At 45.0% G+C, this 19,682-nt stretch overlaps 1 protein-coding gene across 1 annotated transcript in view; it reads left to right on the top strand.

The window, feature by feature from the left end:
* Nucleotides 1–19,682, top strand: part of CRACR2A (calcium release activated channel regulator 2A) — a 215,298-nt gene that overhangs the window by 158,488 nt on the left and 37,128 nt on the right. The window contains exons 6-11 of the mRNA XM_081310360.1: nt 2,653–2,743; nt 5,291–5,386; nt 7,215–7,402; nt 12,447–12,518; nt 16,135–16,180; nt 18,322–18,428. Of these exons, the coding sequence (XP_081166486.1) occupies nt 2,653–2,743; nt 5,291–5,386; nt 7,215–7,402; nt 12,447–12,518; nt 16,135–16,180; nt 18,322–18,428 (600 nt within the window). The remainder of the gene's footprint in view (nt 1–2,652; nt 2,744–5,290; nt 5,387–7,214; nt 7,403–12,446; nt 12,519–16,134; nt 16,181–18,321; nt 18,429–19,682) is intronic.

Raw genomic sequence — 19,682 nt, 5'->3', positions numbered from 1 at the left:
CCTCAGCTCATGATAATAATCACAAAAATAAATAACCCTGTAAGTTTATTTAGGATGTGGTGTTTCTGACCACTGCACATCCACTTTACTGTTTGTCCTGACAATGTCAGGAGGAATGCAGGGCAGGTGCTACCTTCGATGGCAAGAGATCAGAGCACTAGCCCAAGGTCACGTGGAGAAAATGAGCCAGTTCTAAAATCAGAGATTAGGATCTAGGATTTGTGACTGACCCCTGAGTTGGCTCAGTGACGCAATTGGTTGGAGTAGCACCTTCATGTTCCATGTTCCTGGGACTGACATGTTCTAACTCAGGCTTGTCATGATGTCATTTAAGCCTGCAGAGTTTCCCAGGAGACTGGTATTTCCAAAGGCTTGGTTCCACGTTTGAGTCTGGCTGAGCCCAGGATCACCAATGCCCACATAGAATCCCAGGGTTCCTTGGCTGTAGAGAGGCTTTGTGAGCAAGGGCTGGCAGTAGACACCATTTAGAGACTCTATCTGCTTTCCCTCCATTTGTCTATAATGGTTTGTAAAATAATTTAATTCATGACAAGCAAACTGGCATGTGAACATGAAAATCAGAGAGAGTGTCAATTTAATCAAGTGAACCTCCAAGCAAAATTAATAGAAGACTTTTAATGATATCATAGAATTAATGTCCTGCATGGTTATTAGGCATAAATGGTAAACAGTTTACATGAATGTCTGTAATTAGCATTGCTTTAGCAGAGCCAAATCAATTTTTAAGTTGCTCTCATCTCACCTTATTAGTTCTCCAATATTTATATAGTTGAAATCACTAGCTAAAATTTTCCTTAATACCCTTTGCTACCTAGCATCTGAATTTCTTCAAACATGGAAGAGAGTTCCAGGGACCAAAAGAAAATCATCTTGCTTTTCAAAAGTTTCTTCAAACTGTATCTGTTTCTGACTCTAAAATGTTTCTATTCACTAGATGGGCTTTTTCTTCTTACTTTCCCTCCAGGATTTCCTTTTTAATTGTCATGGGTTAGCTGAAGCAAATGTAACAATCTTGAACACCTGTCATTTACCAAGAAGAGGCGTCTTACTCTTAGCCAAAAGATACTTGTTACATCAGGGATAACAAACACATTCATAAAGACAGGGTCTCAGTTCATGGAGGTCCTGGAGGACGTCCATCTTTGCCGAGCATACCCAAAGGCCATTGAGGTATAATTTCTGAATGTCAAGTCTCTAGTTTTGAGGGTACAGCCAAGAATGGCTACTCAGAGGTTGGTGTTCTGTTTTGAATGACCTTGACTATGGAGACTCACACCAAGGGTTCTGAAGAGCTGGAAGAATGCCAGTCAAAATGGCACCATGTTCATTTCTGAGTCTGTGCATGTGGCGCAAATGTACCCTCTACTGGCAGTAAGAGAAGAGGGGACAGAATTGGTCTGTGATAAAGCCTAGGACACAGGGAAGGTCTAGCTCTGGATTAAAGTCCCAAGTGGACAGCCATCATTTTTTGTTCAGAAATCTTCCCAGTACTTCTTAGAACTGGGAACTAGGGCCATTTTCTCAATTATTGAAATCTCTTGGATTGGGGCAGAGTGGGCTTGCCATCATTAGCATTTATAATGGCAGACGATAAACTTTGGGATGTGTCTGTGCATGTGTGTTACACATTCAAAATAGGCCTTAAGAGCTATGACGTCAGCCTGTTCATGGAACCAGGAGTTCTCTTGATAGGAGGGGAGAGGTCAGGGAGTAGAGGCACGAGAGAGGTGTATTACTTCCTGGTCAGAGAAAAGGTATAAAATGTAAGTACTTGGATTTTTTGATGCTTCTTATGATAACTTCTAGTTTCAGGCCAAATGGTGATGTTGGGTCCTTCCTGTTTTAATTTGTAAGAGCATTAGAAGGAGAGCCTATTGTTAGGAGAGAAAGGGGAACCAAAAAAAAATCATCCCTGAGGAAGACCTGCAAACCTCATCCCCACAGCTTTGTCTTTTTCTGTAGAAGCAGAGTTCCCAGGCGCTCACTTTCTGTCCTGGGGGCTCTTCAGAGCAGGGAGAGGATGGCAAGAGTGAAAGTAGGCACGAGGACATGGCGTTATCATCACCAGCCTTTAATCCATTATCATACAAGAATTATGGATCTCACAAACTTACACACACAATTTCAGGGAGAGTCTTCTGACAGAGCAGTGTCAGATAGTGCTGATGTAGACAGGTAGAGAAAGCATCCAAACTGCAAATGAGGTAAACCAAGACACTGAACAGGAGAGAAGCCCACACAATGTAACTTCATACTGTCCCCAAGTACAGGGATCAGCAGAAGGAGCAATGGTGAGTTTGGCAAAGGCTGGGGCCTTGAAATAAAGCAGAGTACAGGGAAGATGGGTCCAAGGAAGCTTCACTGAGAAGCATCTGGATCAGCTGGGAGTGGTGCCTGGGAGATGCAAGGAGGAGAGGTCCCATGACATCTACCAGCAGTCAGAGTAGGTCCAGCTGGGCCTTGGTGGTCTGCATACCTGTTAGGTCAGCTGATCCCAAGGGACTGATCCTGCAGCCATGGCTGACCTGATCTGTCAGTCACCCCCACCACCCACAGCTCTTGGAATTATCACTGTGGGATAGGGGATCTCGGAGCAGACCCCATCATACTCTCCTTTTGCCACCTCTGTAGGAAAATCGCTGCTTATGATGAAGAGATCCAGCATCTCTATGAGGAGATGGAACAACAAATCAAAAGCGAGAGGGAGCAGTTTCTCCTGAAAGTGAGTGTCCACTCCCTGGGCTTAGCCAAGTTGACATATTCACCACCCCTGAATGTGAGATTGCAATACTCCTATTGGTAATGCTACTTTCTCCGTTTTATTTTTCCCCAAGGCGTTTGTCACCTTTGAACATGACATATAATGTGGTTGTTTATTTTTATTGACTGTTGTCTATCTCCCTCACGTGTAAACTCCACAAAGCAGGAATCTTTTATCTTTTACTTACTAATGTCTCCTCATTTCTTAGGTGATGCTTAGAACATAGTAGGTACTCAACAGATATTTGTTGAGTCAGTGAATGAATGGGCTGGTGGATGGATGGATGGATGGATGGATGGATGGATGGATGGATGGATGGGTGAAGGGGTGGATAACAGGGCATACTTTACCAGCTGAAGTAGCCTGGAGATTGGGTTTGAAATTGGCTGGCCCCTAGACCAATGTAGCAGACTCACTCAAATACACCAGTCCATTTTACTCCATGCCCCAACAGGACGACCTTTGGAAATTAGACTGCTCATTCTTTTCCCTTAGACACCTAGAAAATGTAATAGTCAAGGAAAAAACCTCAGATACCATGGGAGAAAATGTGAAGCTCACATCCCTTGTTCCTAGTCTGACACATACTTGGATCTTACCAAGTCCTGCTGTTTATCTTGGGAGGTCAGGACTGGTGACGCTTTCCCTTACCAAGCTCAGCAAGGTCTTTTTGGAATAAGTTCATTAAAAAAAAGAAAAGAAAAGCTGAGGGATGGGGATGCAGCTCAGTGCTAGAGTGCTTGCCTAGCACGCACAAGGCCCTGGATTTGATCCACCACACTGAAAAAGAAAAGAAAAAGAAAAGCTGTGGAATAACAGCCTCCACTGCTTCTCAGCACTGAGCCTGGGCTGTTGTCCCAACCCCTTCCCTTGGACCAATTTCTAATTTTATGCTGCTTCAAATTATCCACACCATTACTCCACTTATTATCACAGATGTCATTCAAACTGAGAGAAATTGGAATGCTTCTCAGAAAAATCCAGCCATGTTCTCCAACCATAGCCCCTGGAGGCTTGTCAATATGTTTGGACCACCCTGATTTTCTTTTAGAGCTTGGAAACCTCTGGCTGTCCCCAGTTGTTGAACGTGCGTAAGCACTGCTCACACCCTTCCATCAACAAATCTAAAATAGTCTCTGCAACAGCAACTTCCCCTGGCCCCTGTGATAGAAGAGCCAACTCTTCATCCCAAATGACATGATATATAGAGGGGACAAGCTCTGCAGGCATTTTGCCCCCACTACCTGGTCCAGGCCTACAGGCTGAACGCATGTTTCAGACGCTAATGGTGGGCCTTGGCGAGGAGGTTGGGAGTGGACAGAGGTCAGAGGAAAAATTCAGGAACAAATTAGGACCATTTAGGATCTGGCTATGATGCCATGCTCCTTAGCTGTCCCCTTCTCTCTTCCTGAATCCGAATACCCAGAAACCTCAATTCCCATGAACATGGGAACTCTTACGATGTCTTTGGTAGTGCTATTAAGCATTTAGATACATGAACTTCTGCCGGGCCATAGAGTGAGGATAGTGATATCACAGTTTATGACATTGTGGACAACCCTCTAACCAGGTTTGGATCCTGGCTCTACACTTTCCAGTGGGTTTAGTCAGAATGAAAGTTAGTTTTTGATCACTTGTACCTCCAACTCCAGACTGAGAGTAGCATGAGCATTTTTGTTTTTACTCCGTGAGCAGAGAAACGATGGTCCAGAAGAATGATACAATTTAATCGGGAGATTCAAGGGCTAAAGCCAAGTCTCCTGAGGTCCCACTCAGGGCCCTTCCACTAGACCTGGCTCTGTTGAGAGTGTCAGGCATCCCCACACACTTTCCTCTGCATCCCATAGCCAGCTCCCTTTACACCTGAATCATTAGGCCCTCAGTATCTCTGAGTGGGGGAGTCCAATCTAAGGCTGCAGGGAAGGGGGTTGCTGAGCTCAGAGGCAGAGATATCACAAGCAGCAGGGCCTGGGAGACTCACTCACAATGGAAAATAGTGAGGACTCAGACTCTCAAGAAGAAGTGTTTGGAGAGTGAAGATAAGGTAAAGTGACCCAATGGCAGTGCCCCATGTGGAAAAGAATCTCCAAATTGGAAGGGATTTTTGAGACCATCTACCTCCCCCTTCTACCCACAATTTACAGATGAGGAAAGAGAGACCCAAGATTTCAGTGAGGCCCCTATTCTTCCTGTCCAGTATTCCACCACTAATTGACACTGGGTCAATTTGGGGGGGTAGAGGAAAAGTGGTGGTGCATGGGTATGGGACATGGTCACACTTGGTGACACTTCACATAGTGCCTCACTGAGCTCTTGTGCTTTCTCTGTCTCATGGGTCCTTACCTATAGGGCAGGCAGGTCACCAAAGCCCTGGAATGTGGTGGAAGGGCCTCAAAGTACAAAGGGGCGGGTGGCCTGTCCTGCTGAAGAGTAGTTTCAAGAAGAAGGACAAGTCTACAACCCAGGTGCACTGTGTGCCCCATGCATCCCCTCTACCCTATTTGGCAGGACACGGAGAGGTTCCAGGCCCGCAGTCAGGAGCTGGAAAAGAAGCTAATTGCTAAGGAGCAGGAGCTGGAGAGACTCAACCAGAAGCAGAAAAGGGTATGTTTTGCCAGTGTCCTCAGAGTATCAGGATCTTTCTTCCACCCTTGTCTCTGGCTCTAGCTCGCTTTCCCTGCCATTCACTTATGAACTTTTAAATTTAATCCAAGAAGAACCATATGAATGTACAAGGTAGCATTTAAAGTCACAGGGAAAGCCTTGCTGATCCCAGGTAAAGCCTTTACTTCTCCAATGCCAGGTGTTTAATTTGAAAATATCACTAAGAATTCCCAGAGGAAACTACAGACATTTTCATGTAGTCATGCCCAGGGGCCAAGAGAATGCCAAAACTTGAACTTATTTGGAAAAGGGCTTCAGACAATTTGCTCCTCTCCAGGATGCCTATGGACATCTCTGGCTTGAAAAGGCTCTTCAAAGTTGTGTGTCCCTTCCCTGCCTGCCCACACACCTGGGCAAAGTTCTTTAGACTCCATAGCCCCCATCACCCTGCAGGATGGATGCAGGCACAGACACTCCTCTCTGACTGCCTGACCCTCCAGGAGGCAGACTAGATGGTGTGCTATTCAGGACAGTGTCATTGTGGCTGGGGACACCTGACTTACAGCCCCAGGAAGACTGATTGCCTAGGAGAGCCTCAGGCTCAGTGGCTTGCTTTCTAAAGTAAGGGCTTATGGGGGAGAGAGGCTAGGATACCTCTGGCCTCCTGTTCATTTTGCCTGGTTCTGGAAGGAATCCAGCCCTGGAAAGACCCAGACACTTTGCTTCCCTGCAAATAGAGAGAACTATTTTTAGCAACACATTAAAATAAGCTTAAAGCCACCCCTGCTAAGGCTGGGGACTGTGGCTGCTGCCCAGCTTTGAACTTGGGTTTCGTTCTTTCTGCAGCCAGATGATGTTCACTCCAGGAACTGCTAGTCCCCTTGCCAGTCCCCGTCCACAGCAGCACCTCGCTTCTCCTACTCTTCTGCCTCCCCCACCACAACACATTACATCTTAGCAATTAGATTTATTCCTCAAATGAATGATTGCCACTTGATTTAATTACTGCATGCTTGCCTGATGACACAGGAGCCTCTTGAGTGTTGCACAAAATTCCTTGTTGTTGCTTCCTCCTCCCTTTACTGGCCACATTCATTAAACGGAACTTATTGATCTATTCGCCTTGGTTGGCCGATTCCTCTGGTGAGAGGGTTGGAAGTCCTGCAAAGCATCATTCCTAGCTGAGCGAAGCCAAAGTTATCAAAATACAGGGTTTTTATTTGCTTTAGGGACGTGAGAAAATGTGGGGTCTATGTGACCAGTTTTAGTTATTCCCTAAGAGTTTCCTGGGTTTCTGGAAAGATTTTTTTTTTTTGACAGAGATTAAAGGAACTGAACTTATTTAGCTGAGAGATAACAATGGAATAAACAGATTTACACTCATCGTTCATAATTGGGAAGGATGGTTTTATGAAGAGCGCCACTTAACTGTGTCAAGACCAAGGAAAAGAAATTAGCTTAGAGGACAAAGGGATTTAGGTTAGATCTCAAGACTATTCTGAATTTGGGATGAGAGACACAGATGGATTACGGAATTTCCTTTGCTAGTGATCCTTTTGAACGGAGCAGTCCACACCCCTCGCTGGCATGTTTAGTGGTCCTATGAAGACAGGGGAGAGAAGAGATGTGCTCCAAAAGCTCCTTTCTCAGTGCAGGAGTGCCTGTGTGTCAGAGAACAGCAGAAAATGCTGATTTAGGCTGGGGACCAAGGAGTGGGGGCAGTGATGGTCCCTGTCTGCCCACCCAGGAAAGCAAGGAGAGGCCTGGGCAGGTGGCTTGCTGATGATGGTGGCTTGTCACTGCCCTCTGCTTCCACGTTCCTTTCCAGCTGGAAGGCCAGTGCACAGCCCTGCATAACGACAAGCACGAGACCACGGCTGAGAATACCAAGCTAAAGCTTACTAACCAGGAGCTGGCACGGGAGCTGGAGCGGACCTCCCGGGAGCTCCAGGATGCTCAGCAGCAGCTGGAAATCCTCCAGCAAGAGGCCTGTAAACTGCAGCAGGAGAAGGAGCTGTAAGTACCATTTTGTACCCTCCTGCTGTTCTCCCACCCGCTTGACTGCACGTTGTCTCCTCTCTTAGAGACTCCATACCCTTGAGCTCATTCTTCCCTGATTCTTCTCCTAACCCCCTTCTAGAATTCAGAGACTGTGAAGCAGTCTGTGCCATGCATTACCTGGGATCCACAAGAAACAGGTAGCCCTCATCTCAGTAAACTGATTACGTGGCTAGAAAGACATGCTATTCCACCCATAAATGTGCAGCATTCTATGCAGATGTCAAGGGAATTGACAGACTTCTGAAGTCAGCAGGTAATTTGATAGGTGTGTGGCAAGTCTCTGAACCGGTCACTGTAGTTCTGCCCATTTTCTCCTAGCAGAGTCCTTCTGTGAGCCCAGTGGGCCCAGTGCAGGGAAGCCCACATCTCTCAGGTCTTGATTTGCCTGTGAACTCCTTTTGGTCTCTGACCATTGGCTCAGTTGGCTAAGCAAAGGCACACCTGAGTGGGAACCAAGGGGTGGGTCTTAGGTTAAGCTAAAGGGATTGCTACAAAATCAGTTCTTTATCTTGTCTTAGGCATGTTAGGTGTTCCAAAAAAAAAAAATGTATTTTGAGACCAAGGCAGAGATATCTCACTTGTTTATTTGCCCGCTCATTTATCAACACATTCATTGACTTTTTCATTTGACAGACATTTATTGCAAACTGTTCCATGCTAGGTATCACACAGAACCATTAACATACTCATTTATATTAATAATTTGACATCATCTCATTTGATCTTATAGCATCCTGATGTGGCTGGTACTATTATAAATTCTGATTTACAGATGAGGAAACCAAGGATCAGAGGTTTTCAGTATCAGCCTCAGGATGCTGAGTGTTAGACACACCCTGCTGACACCCCCAGAAAATAATGAGCCAGCCAGAAAATCCTTACACAGGAGTGGGACTGGCCATCATTCACTTACTTACGCCTGCATTCGTTCTGCAAAAAGTCATTGTGTGTCTGGTCCTGAATGGTGCCAGTGAACACTGAAAGTCTTATTCCAGAGAAAAGTCCAGTAGTGTTTACTAGTGCCTAATGCTTTGCGTATGTTTATACCCACTATTAAGTGAAAGCCCTCACTCTCTTTGTCTGACCACTGCAAGATTCTGGTGCATAGGCCTAAATCAAATGTGCCTAAATCAATTTTGTTCAACTGTGGAATCCTGTACCATTTGGATAAGGATGCAAGGAAGGAAATGTGTTTGGACTGGAAATTTTACCCTAGTAAGAGATCTCCAGTTTGAACAAATAGAACTCTCCCAAATAGTTGACTTAAAACAAAGCTAAGCCAGGTTGGTAATCCTATCGCCTAGGGAGGCTGAGGCAGGAGGATCTCAAGTTCAAGGACAGCCTCAGCAACTTAACAAGGTTCTAAGCAACTTAGGGAGACACTGTTTCAAAATAAAAAATAAAAAGGGCTGGGGTTGCACCCCTGCGTTCAATCCCCAGTATAAAGAAAGTATAAACAAAACCACAGCCAAGTCTTTCCCTTCCAACTCTTGGATGGCCAGTTGAGGAGGGGACCATGTATTTCATTATAAACAAGCAAAATCAGTTCCTCCTCATTGAGAGGAGGTCAACAAGGCATAGGCATTTAACTTTACAAACAGAATTAAGGATTCAGGCTCTTAAAATTCAATCAAGTTCTCAAAGCAACCAGCATCTGAGGGCACAACAAGCATTAGAACAGCAAATGGAAATCAACACCCAGAGCTGCAGCATTGCAGCTCAGCGGGAGATCCAGAGCCTCTCGAAGTCTTATCTTAATTAACCAAGCCAGGCACAATCCCTGGAGGTCCAGAATTGAAAAGAGGGAGGGGAAGAGGGTAAGAAGGAAGAGAGATATAGGATTCCACAACCTTCACAACTCCTTTTTCAAGAAATATTCTTGTGCAGCTAAAAGCTTTGCTGGGGCCCAGAGAGCAAGTCCCACCCAGGGAGCCCCAGGGAGAAGAGCAGGGAGAGCCCCAGCTTGTTCTCTGTAGAATGGAATTGCAGACCAGCACCACTGACAGGATCTCAGCGCTCGAACCCACCACCTTCACTTTATGCAGGAAGAAGTTGAGGCTCAGAGAGGGTAGTGGCCACCCGGATTCCACCCGAAGCTAGCTACTGCCAGAAACCAAGGACAGAGGCTAGTTCTTCTGATGTTCCTGCGTCCCTCTGACAAAGTCTTGCTTCCTGATGCTGCTCCAGAGCAGCTGGGAGGGGAGAGGGTGGGGTTCGAGGTAAACAGACTTAGACACTTATCAGCAAGAGTTCTGTACAAGCAAAATTAATTTTCCTGTTCTCTGAAGATGCTCAAGGTAGGAGAACTAGATTTTAAAATGAGATTCAGGAAAGAACTCTCAAGCTGGGAGATAATATAAAGATGAAGGTCAGCTGATAAGCATTTGTCTGTCTATTTTTTAATTAACTTTTATCTTGAGTGGATAGTTTATGACAAGCTCAAAAGCATAAATACCCAAAGAGGTGTATGCTGCCCATACCCAGGACCAGGGTCTCCTGTCACCCAGAGGCCACCAGACATGGTGGGTCCTCTAGTGGGTCCTTCCAGAGTATGCTCCATTGTGTGTAAACATGTGCATGTACACACACACACACACACACACACACACACACTCACATGTGTGTGTTTTTCTTTAGGAGATGGTAGCATACCAGGCATTCTGTGCTGCTTAATCTTGCATTTCTCACTTGACAATATATTTTGTAAAGTGTTCCATATCTCTTCTCTTTCCTAAAAACCAAGCCAACAGCAGTTCCCTAAAGGGAACCATAAACCTCCTGCCAATGACTACAACAAAAAATAGCAGGTTCTTTCTCTTTCAGTTTGCATATTACCAAGGACTAGAATTTGTGAACCTCTAGCTTAGAGGTTAAAAATCAGCGAGCCAAATATCCACATGTGATTTTTTTTCCCCAGAGCCTTTCTTTTTATGTCAACACACAAAAAGTATCTGAATATGTGTGTGGGGGTGCATGCACTTTTATCTAAATAGACATGTGTGCACTGGACAAGGAGATAACACATATATTTGCACAAGTCTTTCCATCCAAATTGTGGAAGGACCATGCATTTCACTATAAACAAGCAAAATCATGTTTGTGCATCTCCATCCATCCACTGGTGCTGTAGACAGGGCTGGAGAAGGTCCAGAATGCATTGTGATTTAGGAATTGGCTTCTCAAACACTCAGTGAGAACCCAGGCCTTGGATCTCCAGTGGGTGATTTTTCCTCAGTAGGGGAAAAGCTATCTGCTGTAGCTATCCCTGGAGAGAGGCAGGAGCCAGGGCTGGGGTGGGAGAACCATAGAGACAGGTACAGGCAATTGGCAGCTCCCAGGGCACAGAGGGAGGAACAGGCAGATCGGCACACTTTGTGCTAATCAGAGCAAAGTCCTAGACCAGAGTTCGGGGACCCGATTTGGATAATGAGAAATGCATTGTTTTCCCTTAAGTTGAAATTAAATATAGTTGGTAATAAAATGTGAGGAATTTGTGGCTCTGTAGGAGCCAGAGAAATTTTACTGCTTAATTAGGATTGTCTGAGGTGAACTTGGAATTTGATTCAGTCTGTTATTGTCATAGAGTGACTTCATAATTATTCCATAAAGGAGGAAAAAAGAGAGAGAGAGAGAGAACATGATTCCTCTTAAGGAATCCGATTACTGGGTGCTTGGCAGGACGGTTCTGTGGACCCACTAATGACATCAATAGGATGGCAGAGGGGTGACTGCCCTCTCAGCCCAGTGAACACAGGCCAGGCTGCCTGGACTCCTTGCCAAAAGTGACCCCTTCATCAGGTTGTAGGAGGCTCCTATGCTAACAACTGTGCTGTGCCCTGGGAGTGTACACTCCAGGCCTTTGCGGTTAGACTGGGGAGTGATTTGAAAATTTCTAAACCGTGGTTCAAAGTACAGCAACATGGTGAAGCAAGTTTCCCAAGGTCAACCAATTCTGCTTTATATTTTTCTTTCTCTTTCCTTTGTGAGTGATGCTGAAGACCTCCCCATTCCTTCCTTCCCTCTTTCCTTCCTCCCTTCCTCTCTTCTACCTTCCCTCCCACCCACCCTCCTTCCTTCTCCTCTTCCTCCCGCTTTCCCCTCCTTCCTTCTCCCCTCCCCCTCACCTCATTTCTTCTTCCTGCTTCAATTTGTGAACCAGGTCTCCAGGCCAGGCCCTGGGTTAAGCTTGTAGGGCATGGCCTCTGTCTCCCAGTCTGGGTTGTCCTGTGTATCAGCCTCTCCTCTCTCTCTCCACCTTTCTTGAGAGTCCTGATATGACTGATAAGCTCACACTGTGATATAAATGAGTGATTGCAATTGATATATTCAATCTTTCTATTATAGCCAGAGACTGAAAAACCCTGTCAAAGAAATGAATGCCCAACAGTGGAAAAATTCCAGAGATCTAGGAACATATTAGGGATTTGAGGGGGAAGGTGGAAGAGGGGAAAGATTTCTTCTAGAGCCCCCCCCCAAACAAACAAAATCAGCATCTAGTAGGGTGTGTGGGATCATGCAAATTTTGCTCTCACTATCCAAGGTCAGGCTGGAGAAGATTAATTCCCTAGAGTCTAGAGAGGACAGGATGGTTTGAAGCTTGGAACAGTGGAACAGGCACGTGACCTGGAATGAGCAGGTTGGGGGCAGAGGTCTAGATGTAGCTGTCCATGTGACCTGGGAGAGTCATCAAGCTTCTCTGACTGTCCCTGTCTGTTCAACAAGGATGTTCTCATGTTCAGATACAATGTCTGGGGGAGCAGCTGAGCTGAGGTCATAACACCTGCATGTTGTACGTGCTCTCCAAGGGAACGTGCTCTCCAAGGGAAGGTCATGTTCCTCCATCTGCTCTGTCCCGAGTGCAGGCTGTGCCTGCTGGTTTCCAGCACGAGGGTTCCCTCCCTCTAACTTCAGCACAGTGCCTCAGATCCTGTCACCCCCTTCCCTCCCCTGATGGCCACTACTCATCATGTTGACCATGCTGTGTCTGCCCCCTCCTCAGGGAAGTGTACCGGGTGACAGAGAGTCTACAGCGGGAGAAGTCTGGACTTCTGAAGCAGCTGGATTTCCTCAGGTGCATGTGGGGCACATCCCAGAAGCCCCAGGTCAGAGGGCCAGTCTGAAAGTTCTTCACTGCCTACGTGCTGAGAGACTGCTCATGCCCCTGGTCTCCAATGTATGGTTTATAACTGAGTACTACATTCTGTGATGAGTCCTTTTGCACACTTTCCCATCTCCCTGTACAGTTTGCTCTTCTTTGTGGATAAGCACTGTCTCATTGTTGGGGTCCCTCATTGTATTGTGCATAGTACTTGCTCAAGTAGGATTGGAACTGGATTTATTGAGCAACTACTTTATGCCAGATACATTGTCTCTTTCATCTTCAACAAAGCTGTTAGGTAAGTAGGGCAGTTGTTAACCCAGTGCTTCACTGATGAAGAAGTTGATATTAGAGAAATGAAATAATTTATCATAAGAGACATAGCCTCTCACTGATGAGCCAGAATTGAAATCCATGTCTGGATGATTCTTTTTGCTCAGTTGTATTCAGCTTCTGTTTGTGGACTGAGTAAATGAACAGAAACAGCACCAAGAAAAGAGTTTCCCCAGATTTCTAAAAAAAAAATAGCATTCAAATCTGGAATGTGCAAAGAAGAAGAAGAAAAGGAGGAGGAAGAGGAAGAGGAAGAAGAAAGAGAAAGAAAGAAATGAAGGGAGGGAGGGACAGAGGGAGGGAGCAAGGGAGTGGAGGAGGAGAACAAGAAAAACTCATGTGGGGTAAAGATGGAATTTTCAGTTTTGCCTCTGAGGTTTCTACGTCACTGTACCTGCTACCTGCTGGTCCCCTCTTGGACACAGTGATTAATCAGAAGGGCTCTGGGTCCTGATTTTTAAAGAATATGTGCTTTGTGAATCACTGCCCAGATATGTTTTGGTGTTTGGGGTTTTGGCTTTGTGACAACAAGGCTAGGTCCCCGAGTCTGGTATCGATGATGGAGCCAGATGGAAAGGACCCTCCACCTAGTTCAGGCACTCTCCACTCAAAGCCTGAAGTAAGCCGGCATTTACAGGCAGGGAGATGGAGGGGGCTCTTAGGTGGCCAGATTCTCACCCATTTAGAGGAGATCTTATTCTTAGGCAGGCTTTCATGAAAGGAAGAGAACCAGATGTACAAGGACAGGTTTTTTATTTCTTTTTCTTTTTTCTATTGCAAAGAAAAAAATAGAAAAAAAATTAATGAAAGGACAGTGCTCTATAAATGCAGAGCAGACCTTTTTCCTATTACAGTGAAATCACCAGGAATCCAGGGGAGAGATAATGCCTGGGGTGGGGAGGGGAGGGCAGTGGGAATGTGGGGGTAGGCCTGGCCATGGGACCTGAACCATGGCTGCAACATGGCATGTGAGGAGGGCTACCGGCCTAACAAGAATGGGAGCAAACAGATGCAAGTTCAGGACAGTGGCCTGGGAGCAGGCCCCTTGGAGTTGGATCTGGTTCCAGACACTGCCCCTCATGGTCTTGTGTAACGTTGGGTAGATGACTTAAGCAGCTGGAGCCTTAACTTTCTCCTGCCTAGCTCATGGGTGACTGAAGAATTAGATGATACGTGTGAATGAGAATCCCGACAGGGCAATGGTGTGGATGAAAGCAGATACATATAAAGAATGCTGTGTTTCTTTAAATACTGAAACTTCTGCATGGAGATGGCTACACAAGGCAGGAAACAGCACAGCTTAAGGTGTGGCATCTTAGGTCCCCACGTCTCTATGCAGGAACAAGCCTGCTTACCTGCTGCCTGCACAGAGCGAAGGTCCTTCTGGCACGAGCATTTCACTTGGCCATTCTCAGAGTTTCCAAAATACCCTCCACGCCCCTGCCCCTGACTTGTCCCAAACATCTTGGCTGTACGCACTCATCTGCAGGTAACTGAAAACAACTCTGGAATATTCTTAATGTTTTCTGCAAGACCAGAGAAATTGGAGGTCAGGTGTCCTGGCTGCCATTCCTGGGGCCTACCTGAAGTCTGTTCCTACAGTTTATAGCGTGCTCAGCAGAATGCCTTGCCCACAGTAATAACCAATAAATGGCTGCATTAGGGACCTCACCATAACCATGCCTGCCCTTCTCCTTCAAAAATGTGCATTGGTTCAGAGGCCACTGGTCCAGTGAGTCACAGAATCACAGAACTGCAAGGCCAAGGCATTTTGAAGTCACCTGTTCACCCTCCCGACCACTTGCATTAAGAGATGAAATTGCCAACATTAACCTCAAGTGCATCCTTCAGTCACACTACATCCAGAGTCTACTCACCATCACCCCCACTCCTCTTTCACCAAGCCTCCAGCTCCCCTTTTCGCCCTCATGATTAGGCTCCTGGTTCAGAGACAGCCAGAACCAGTACACAAGAAAGATCTTGCTCCTATGCTGATCTGTGCCCATGTCTCTGCCTTCTTCGCTGTTGTGGTGGGTGAGCCCCTTGTTCTCCTAGCAGAGACCACCCCACCCTACCCCTGTTCCCAGCCTGTGTTCTAGAATCGATCCTACCTCCTCTCACCTCCTCAAGGACTATTTGTTCTCGTTCTCTTCCATTGTCAGTTCTTTCTCTTTGGGGAAGAGACCTACAAATAGACTCTAGCATTTTGTACTTAATTAACATCTTTTGTCTTCACTTCCCCATCCAGGTACTTTCCATTTCTTCCAACCCTTTATAACTTTCAAAAAAGTCATTTTCCTTTACTGTCTGCATCCTTTTCTTCACATTCTTAACCCTCCACCGTCTTGCTATTGTTCCATTGAAATGGTTCTTATCCTCACTAAAAAATCACTCTGCTCTCAGGGTCCCTCCCTTGTTAAAGCTGTAATCAGACTGTGATGCCCTCTTAGGACTCAAAGTTCTTACAGTGATCCACATGCCACTGTTCATGGGCAGTACCAGCTCGCCCCACAACACACACATTTTTCTCTGACCTCATCTCTTAACTTCTCTCCCTTTGAGCACTCTATGCTATCCTGTTTCTCACACACACCAGCCACATTTCAACTCAAGGTTTTGCCTTGCTCTGCTCTTCCTGGAATGTTCTCCCAATACCTGCCTAGCTCCTCTCATCCCCTTCAAGTCTCTGCTCAGAGGCTGCCTTACCATCAAGGCCTTTTCTGATCACTCTAGTTAAAATAGCATGCCACTCTCCTCTTTCCACTTGCCACCTATATCTTCTCAATAGCAGTTATCCCCTGAGATAGGAACTTGGTGTTTTATTCACCAAGTTGAGCATCATACTCATGTATGTGTCCTTGATAACCATGTCTGTTATTCCCATGTATGTGTCCTTGATAACTAGAACAGGGCCTGAAAAGGAGTGGATGTTCAGGAGACATTTGAAGAATGAATGAATGATTCAGAAAGGGGAGGCCCATAACAAGCCCAGAGAGGGAGGCAACCCCTAGTAATGGGGACCTGGCCTGAGCCTGAAGAACAGTGGGGCAAAAAGCCATTTGTCCCGTCCATTTCCTTGAGCTAATTTACATACAAACTCTCCTGTCTTCAGCCACTTTCTTAAGGAAAGACAATGCACGCTCTCGGGCTCTACAACAGGTCTTCCACTGCACACAGCTGAGCAGTAAATTGGCTACTATTGGGTTGGTCAACTGCAAACTCCATATTTGAATACCTTTCCCCTTACTATCTACAGGGAAAGGAACAAACACCTTCGGGATGAACAGGATATAAGTTTTCAGGTAATTGGCTGATGCCCCTGGGGGTTGGGAACAGCAGGAAACAAGGGTGGTGGTCCAGAGGCAACCAGATCCATGCCTGGACTGACCCAAGGTCATCTAGACATTTGGGATGAGTTTTATGTTTTGGATGTGGGCAGGTCTATGGCCTAAGATGTTTTGCCAATAATGAAAATGTAAGGTAGACTACTGGGTAAGAGTATGTGAATTTTCTATGAAGTAACACACCCTCCTCTTGGCACAACAACAATTTGGGTGGGCTACATATTTCTTGGATGCAGAAATGATAGTTCCTTCCATGAAATGGCACAGTTGAAATGTCACTATCACTTTTAAATCAAAATGTTTAGTTTCTTGCTTTCCTTTAAATTTTGCATTTTTACACTGCGATAGAATAAATTAAAAATACATATATTGCTATTTACATAGTCCATTTTATGTGCCATTTTGCTACTCTGTAGGGGACCCCTCCTCTTCTATATTTGAGCATCATACTCATGTATGTTATTCCCAAATAACATAAAATCCTATATTTATGTAGAGGTCTTCACTGTAGGTCACATGAAATAAAACCTAATATTTCATGCTCCCCTGCTCATCATTCCCTTTAGAAGTTGCCATTGAATTCTCTAAGGGAAGAAAAGTGGAGCAAGATTGATTGACATGTCCTCCTAATTACAGGATTATGTGTGTGTTCTTGAGAAAGTCATTAACTATCTTGGACCATGACCTACTGTCACATGAGGAAAGAGAATCCCTATCCTTTTGTCTTCCCATGTTCTAGAAGTTTTCAAGAAAAGTTCTTGGAAAGAGAATAATGGGTACTGGACCTTTGGCTAAATAGTAACCTAATTACGGTCAGCCTAAGGCAGCTAGATTGCCCTGAACTGGTCCCAACCCGGTTTTTACTGCTAGTCCCTAAGGAACTTTGTAATACCATCATTTCTTTGATATTCCCAACCGGCAGCAAAAGTCTCTGCCGCCCACCTGTGTGTACTGTCAGAGCAAGGCTTAAGCCTACACATGTTTGCTTGATGATGATAATGGTTATAATTGTTTTAGAACTAACACTGATTTTTTTTTCAAACTTTCAACCAAATGTCATCGTAATCCCTTGACCTCGCTTCCCTTTACCTGCCAAACTCATTCTGCTTTGAAAAGTGGGTAGAATGAAGAACTCCAGTGGGAGACTGGAGGAAGAGGGATAAAATCCTGTCGATGTGAATAGTAATTAAAGATTCATTTGGCATCATTAAAGCCATACCTTCAGGGGCCCTGGGAGCTCGCAGCACCTCTTCCCCTCATTAAGGATCATTGGGAATCATGGGATGACTGATTAATGAGAGGTTCTTCCTGTGCTCTAACACCCCCCACCCCAACCAACCCGTCTCCTAGAAGACATCTGTTAGGGAGCCTTGGCAAAGGGGATCATAAGCCTCCACTTCACTCAGGTTCTGTGTTACAGATGTTTGAGCAGTTTACACCCAACCTGCTAATACAAGATATCTGAAAAATTTTACACTAGCATAGGAGTCATGAACAGCATGATGGACTGGGTTAATTGACCCTCTAGGCTAGTCCCTTTCTCATCATATTGGGGGATTTGGAAAAAAGAGGGATTAGAGTGTGATTTAAAATGCACAGAAATGGGTGGGGAGTGCAGCTCAGTGGTAGGTAGAGCACTTGCCTAGCCATGTGTGACGTCCTAGTTCTACTCCCAGCACTGAAAAGAGAAGAAGGAGAAGGAGGAGGAGGAGAAGAAGAAAATAAAAGAAATCAAATAATAAAATGCACAGAAGTCTTTTTTATACTTTAAAATACTTTTTTTCTTATGCATTCAACATTTCTCTTCTTTGTCCTCTTGCAAATTATAATGCTTCTGTGTAGAATAACATGGTAGACCCTAGGCTCAAAATTATTTGTTCATTTTTTAGGACTATTGGAAAGGAGATGGAGGAATTTTGGTGGGGGAGGTTGGAAAAGAGGAGAGGGAGAGAGTGGTAACAGGGAGTCCAGGACACTGCTTGCTTACTCCAGTCTTGTCTGGAGTCTGACCTAGGAGGTGGGAATGGTGTGCCATTTTCTATTCAGACAGTGGGGCAAATCTACAGGCATGGATCTCAGGGCCTTTTGTGTTTCTACAGAAAGAAAAGGCAGCCAAGGCTGACAAGGCTGCGCTCAAGGCAAGCAGGAAGCAGAGATCTGGCTCTGTGATTGGCAAATATATGGACAGCAGAGGGATTCTCAGAAGGTAAGTCGCCATGTACTCCTTCATCCATTCATTCATCTCCTGCTCTTTGGGAGCCAGTTCTGGGCCTATGCTCAGTGCAGATTGGCTGCTGGTGTTATGATCCTGATAGGGCGGCCTGAGGTCAGCTGCATGCACTTCATTGAAGTCACATGGAGTCGCCACTGGTTGAACTTTTTTTTCTAATTTGTTTTTTTAGTTATACATGACAGCAGTTATCTATTTGGATAACTGTGAGTTCTAGTTGAACTCATAGAGAAAAGATTGGGGCTTTGACAGAACATTTCAGGGATTCATATTTAACTAACTCAAAGATAACATGTTTTGTTGCTGTTGGAAAGCACATGATTGAGTTTGAGTACCCAAAGGGTTGGCCTATTACTCATTCATAGAGTCAAACCGGTCCCCTGCCCCCTCCTCTTTTCAGCATGTGCTGTAAAAACATAGATGGCCACAAAAAGGTAGAAGCACACCTAGATGGCCATAGAGATGCAGGGGGAGTCAGACCCTTCAGGATCAGATCCAGGAAGAAAGTCTATAAACTTGCTCATGTAGAAGACCCTGAAGATTGCAAGCACAAAATAAAAAGATACGCAAAGGCAAAGTGACTTTGGGAATGTAAATCAGCTAATCAGTAAAATCTGTGAGTCTGATTCTCATGAATTCCTTCTCTAAATAGCTGAATAATAAGATACAATTTGGGAACAAAATTTATGTAATAGTAGTTGCCCTGTTGGTCCCTCAGTACTGAAAGAATTCGTTGATTGACTGATTCCGCAGGCCTTATTGATTATGTACTCCATACCAGACATTCATTTGAATTTTTTAAAGGCTCCAAAGAAATTATATGTGGATCCCATCATTAATATCCATTATTAAATGCTGATTTAGTGAATATTTTTGATTGCCTACTATGTGTATGTTATTGTGCCATGAACTGGATATGCAGGGGTAAGAAAAATAAACCCATCTCTGTTCAATGAACTTTGAGCTGAGTAGAGGAAAGAGACAATAATCCAATAAGCAACAAATTGTGAACTCTGAATTCCCATACAGACCCAGGCAGAAGTAACTGCTCTCTCTACTGCTGGCAGAGAGCATTTGGTGGCAAAACCAAAAATGAACTTTATCACGCTAAGCTGAAGTTTTATAGAACGTCAAGAGGGCTTAAGAATTTCTCAAATAAAAAGCTTTTTCCAAGAAATGTTACATTTTAGGGCCTAAGTGGCTATTTCTTTTCTGATTGTAAGGCCTCTG

This window comes from Spermophilus citellus (assembly GCF_964194105.1).
Source record: "Spermophilus citellus genome assembly, chromosome: 10".
NCBI lineage: Eukaryota > Metazoa > Chordata > Mammalia > Rodentia > Sciuridae > Spermophilus > Spermophilus citellus.
This window is presented reverse-complemented; position numbering and strand designations above follow the sequence as displayed.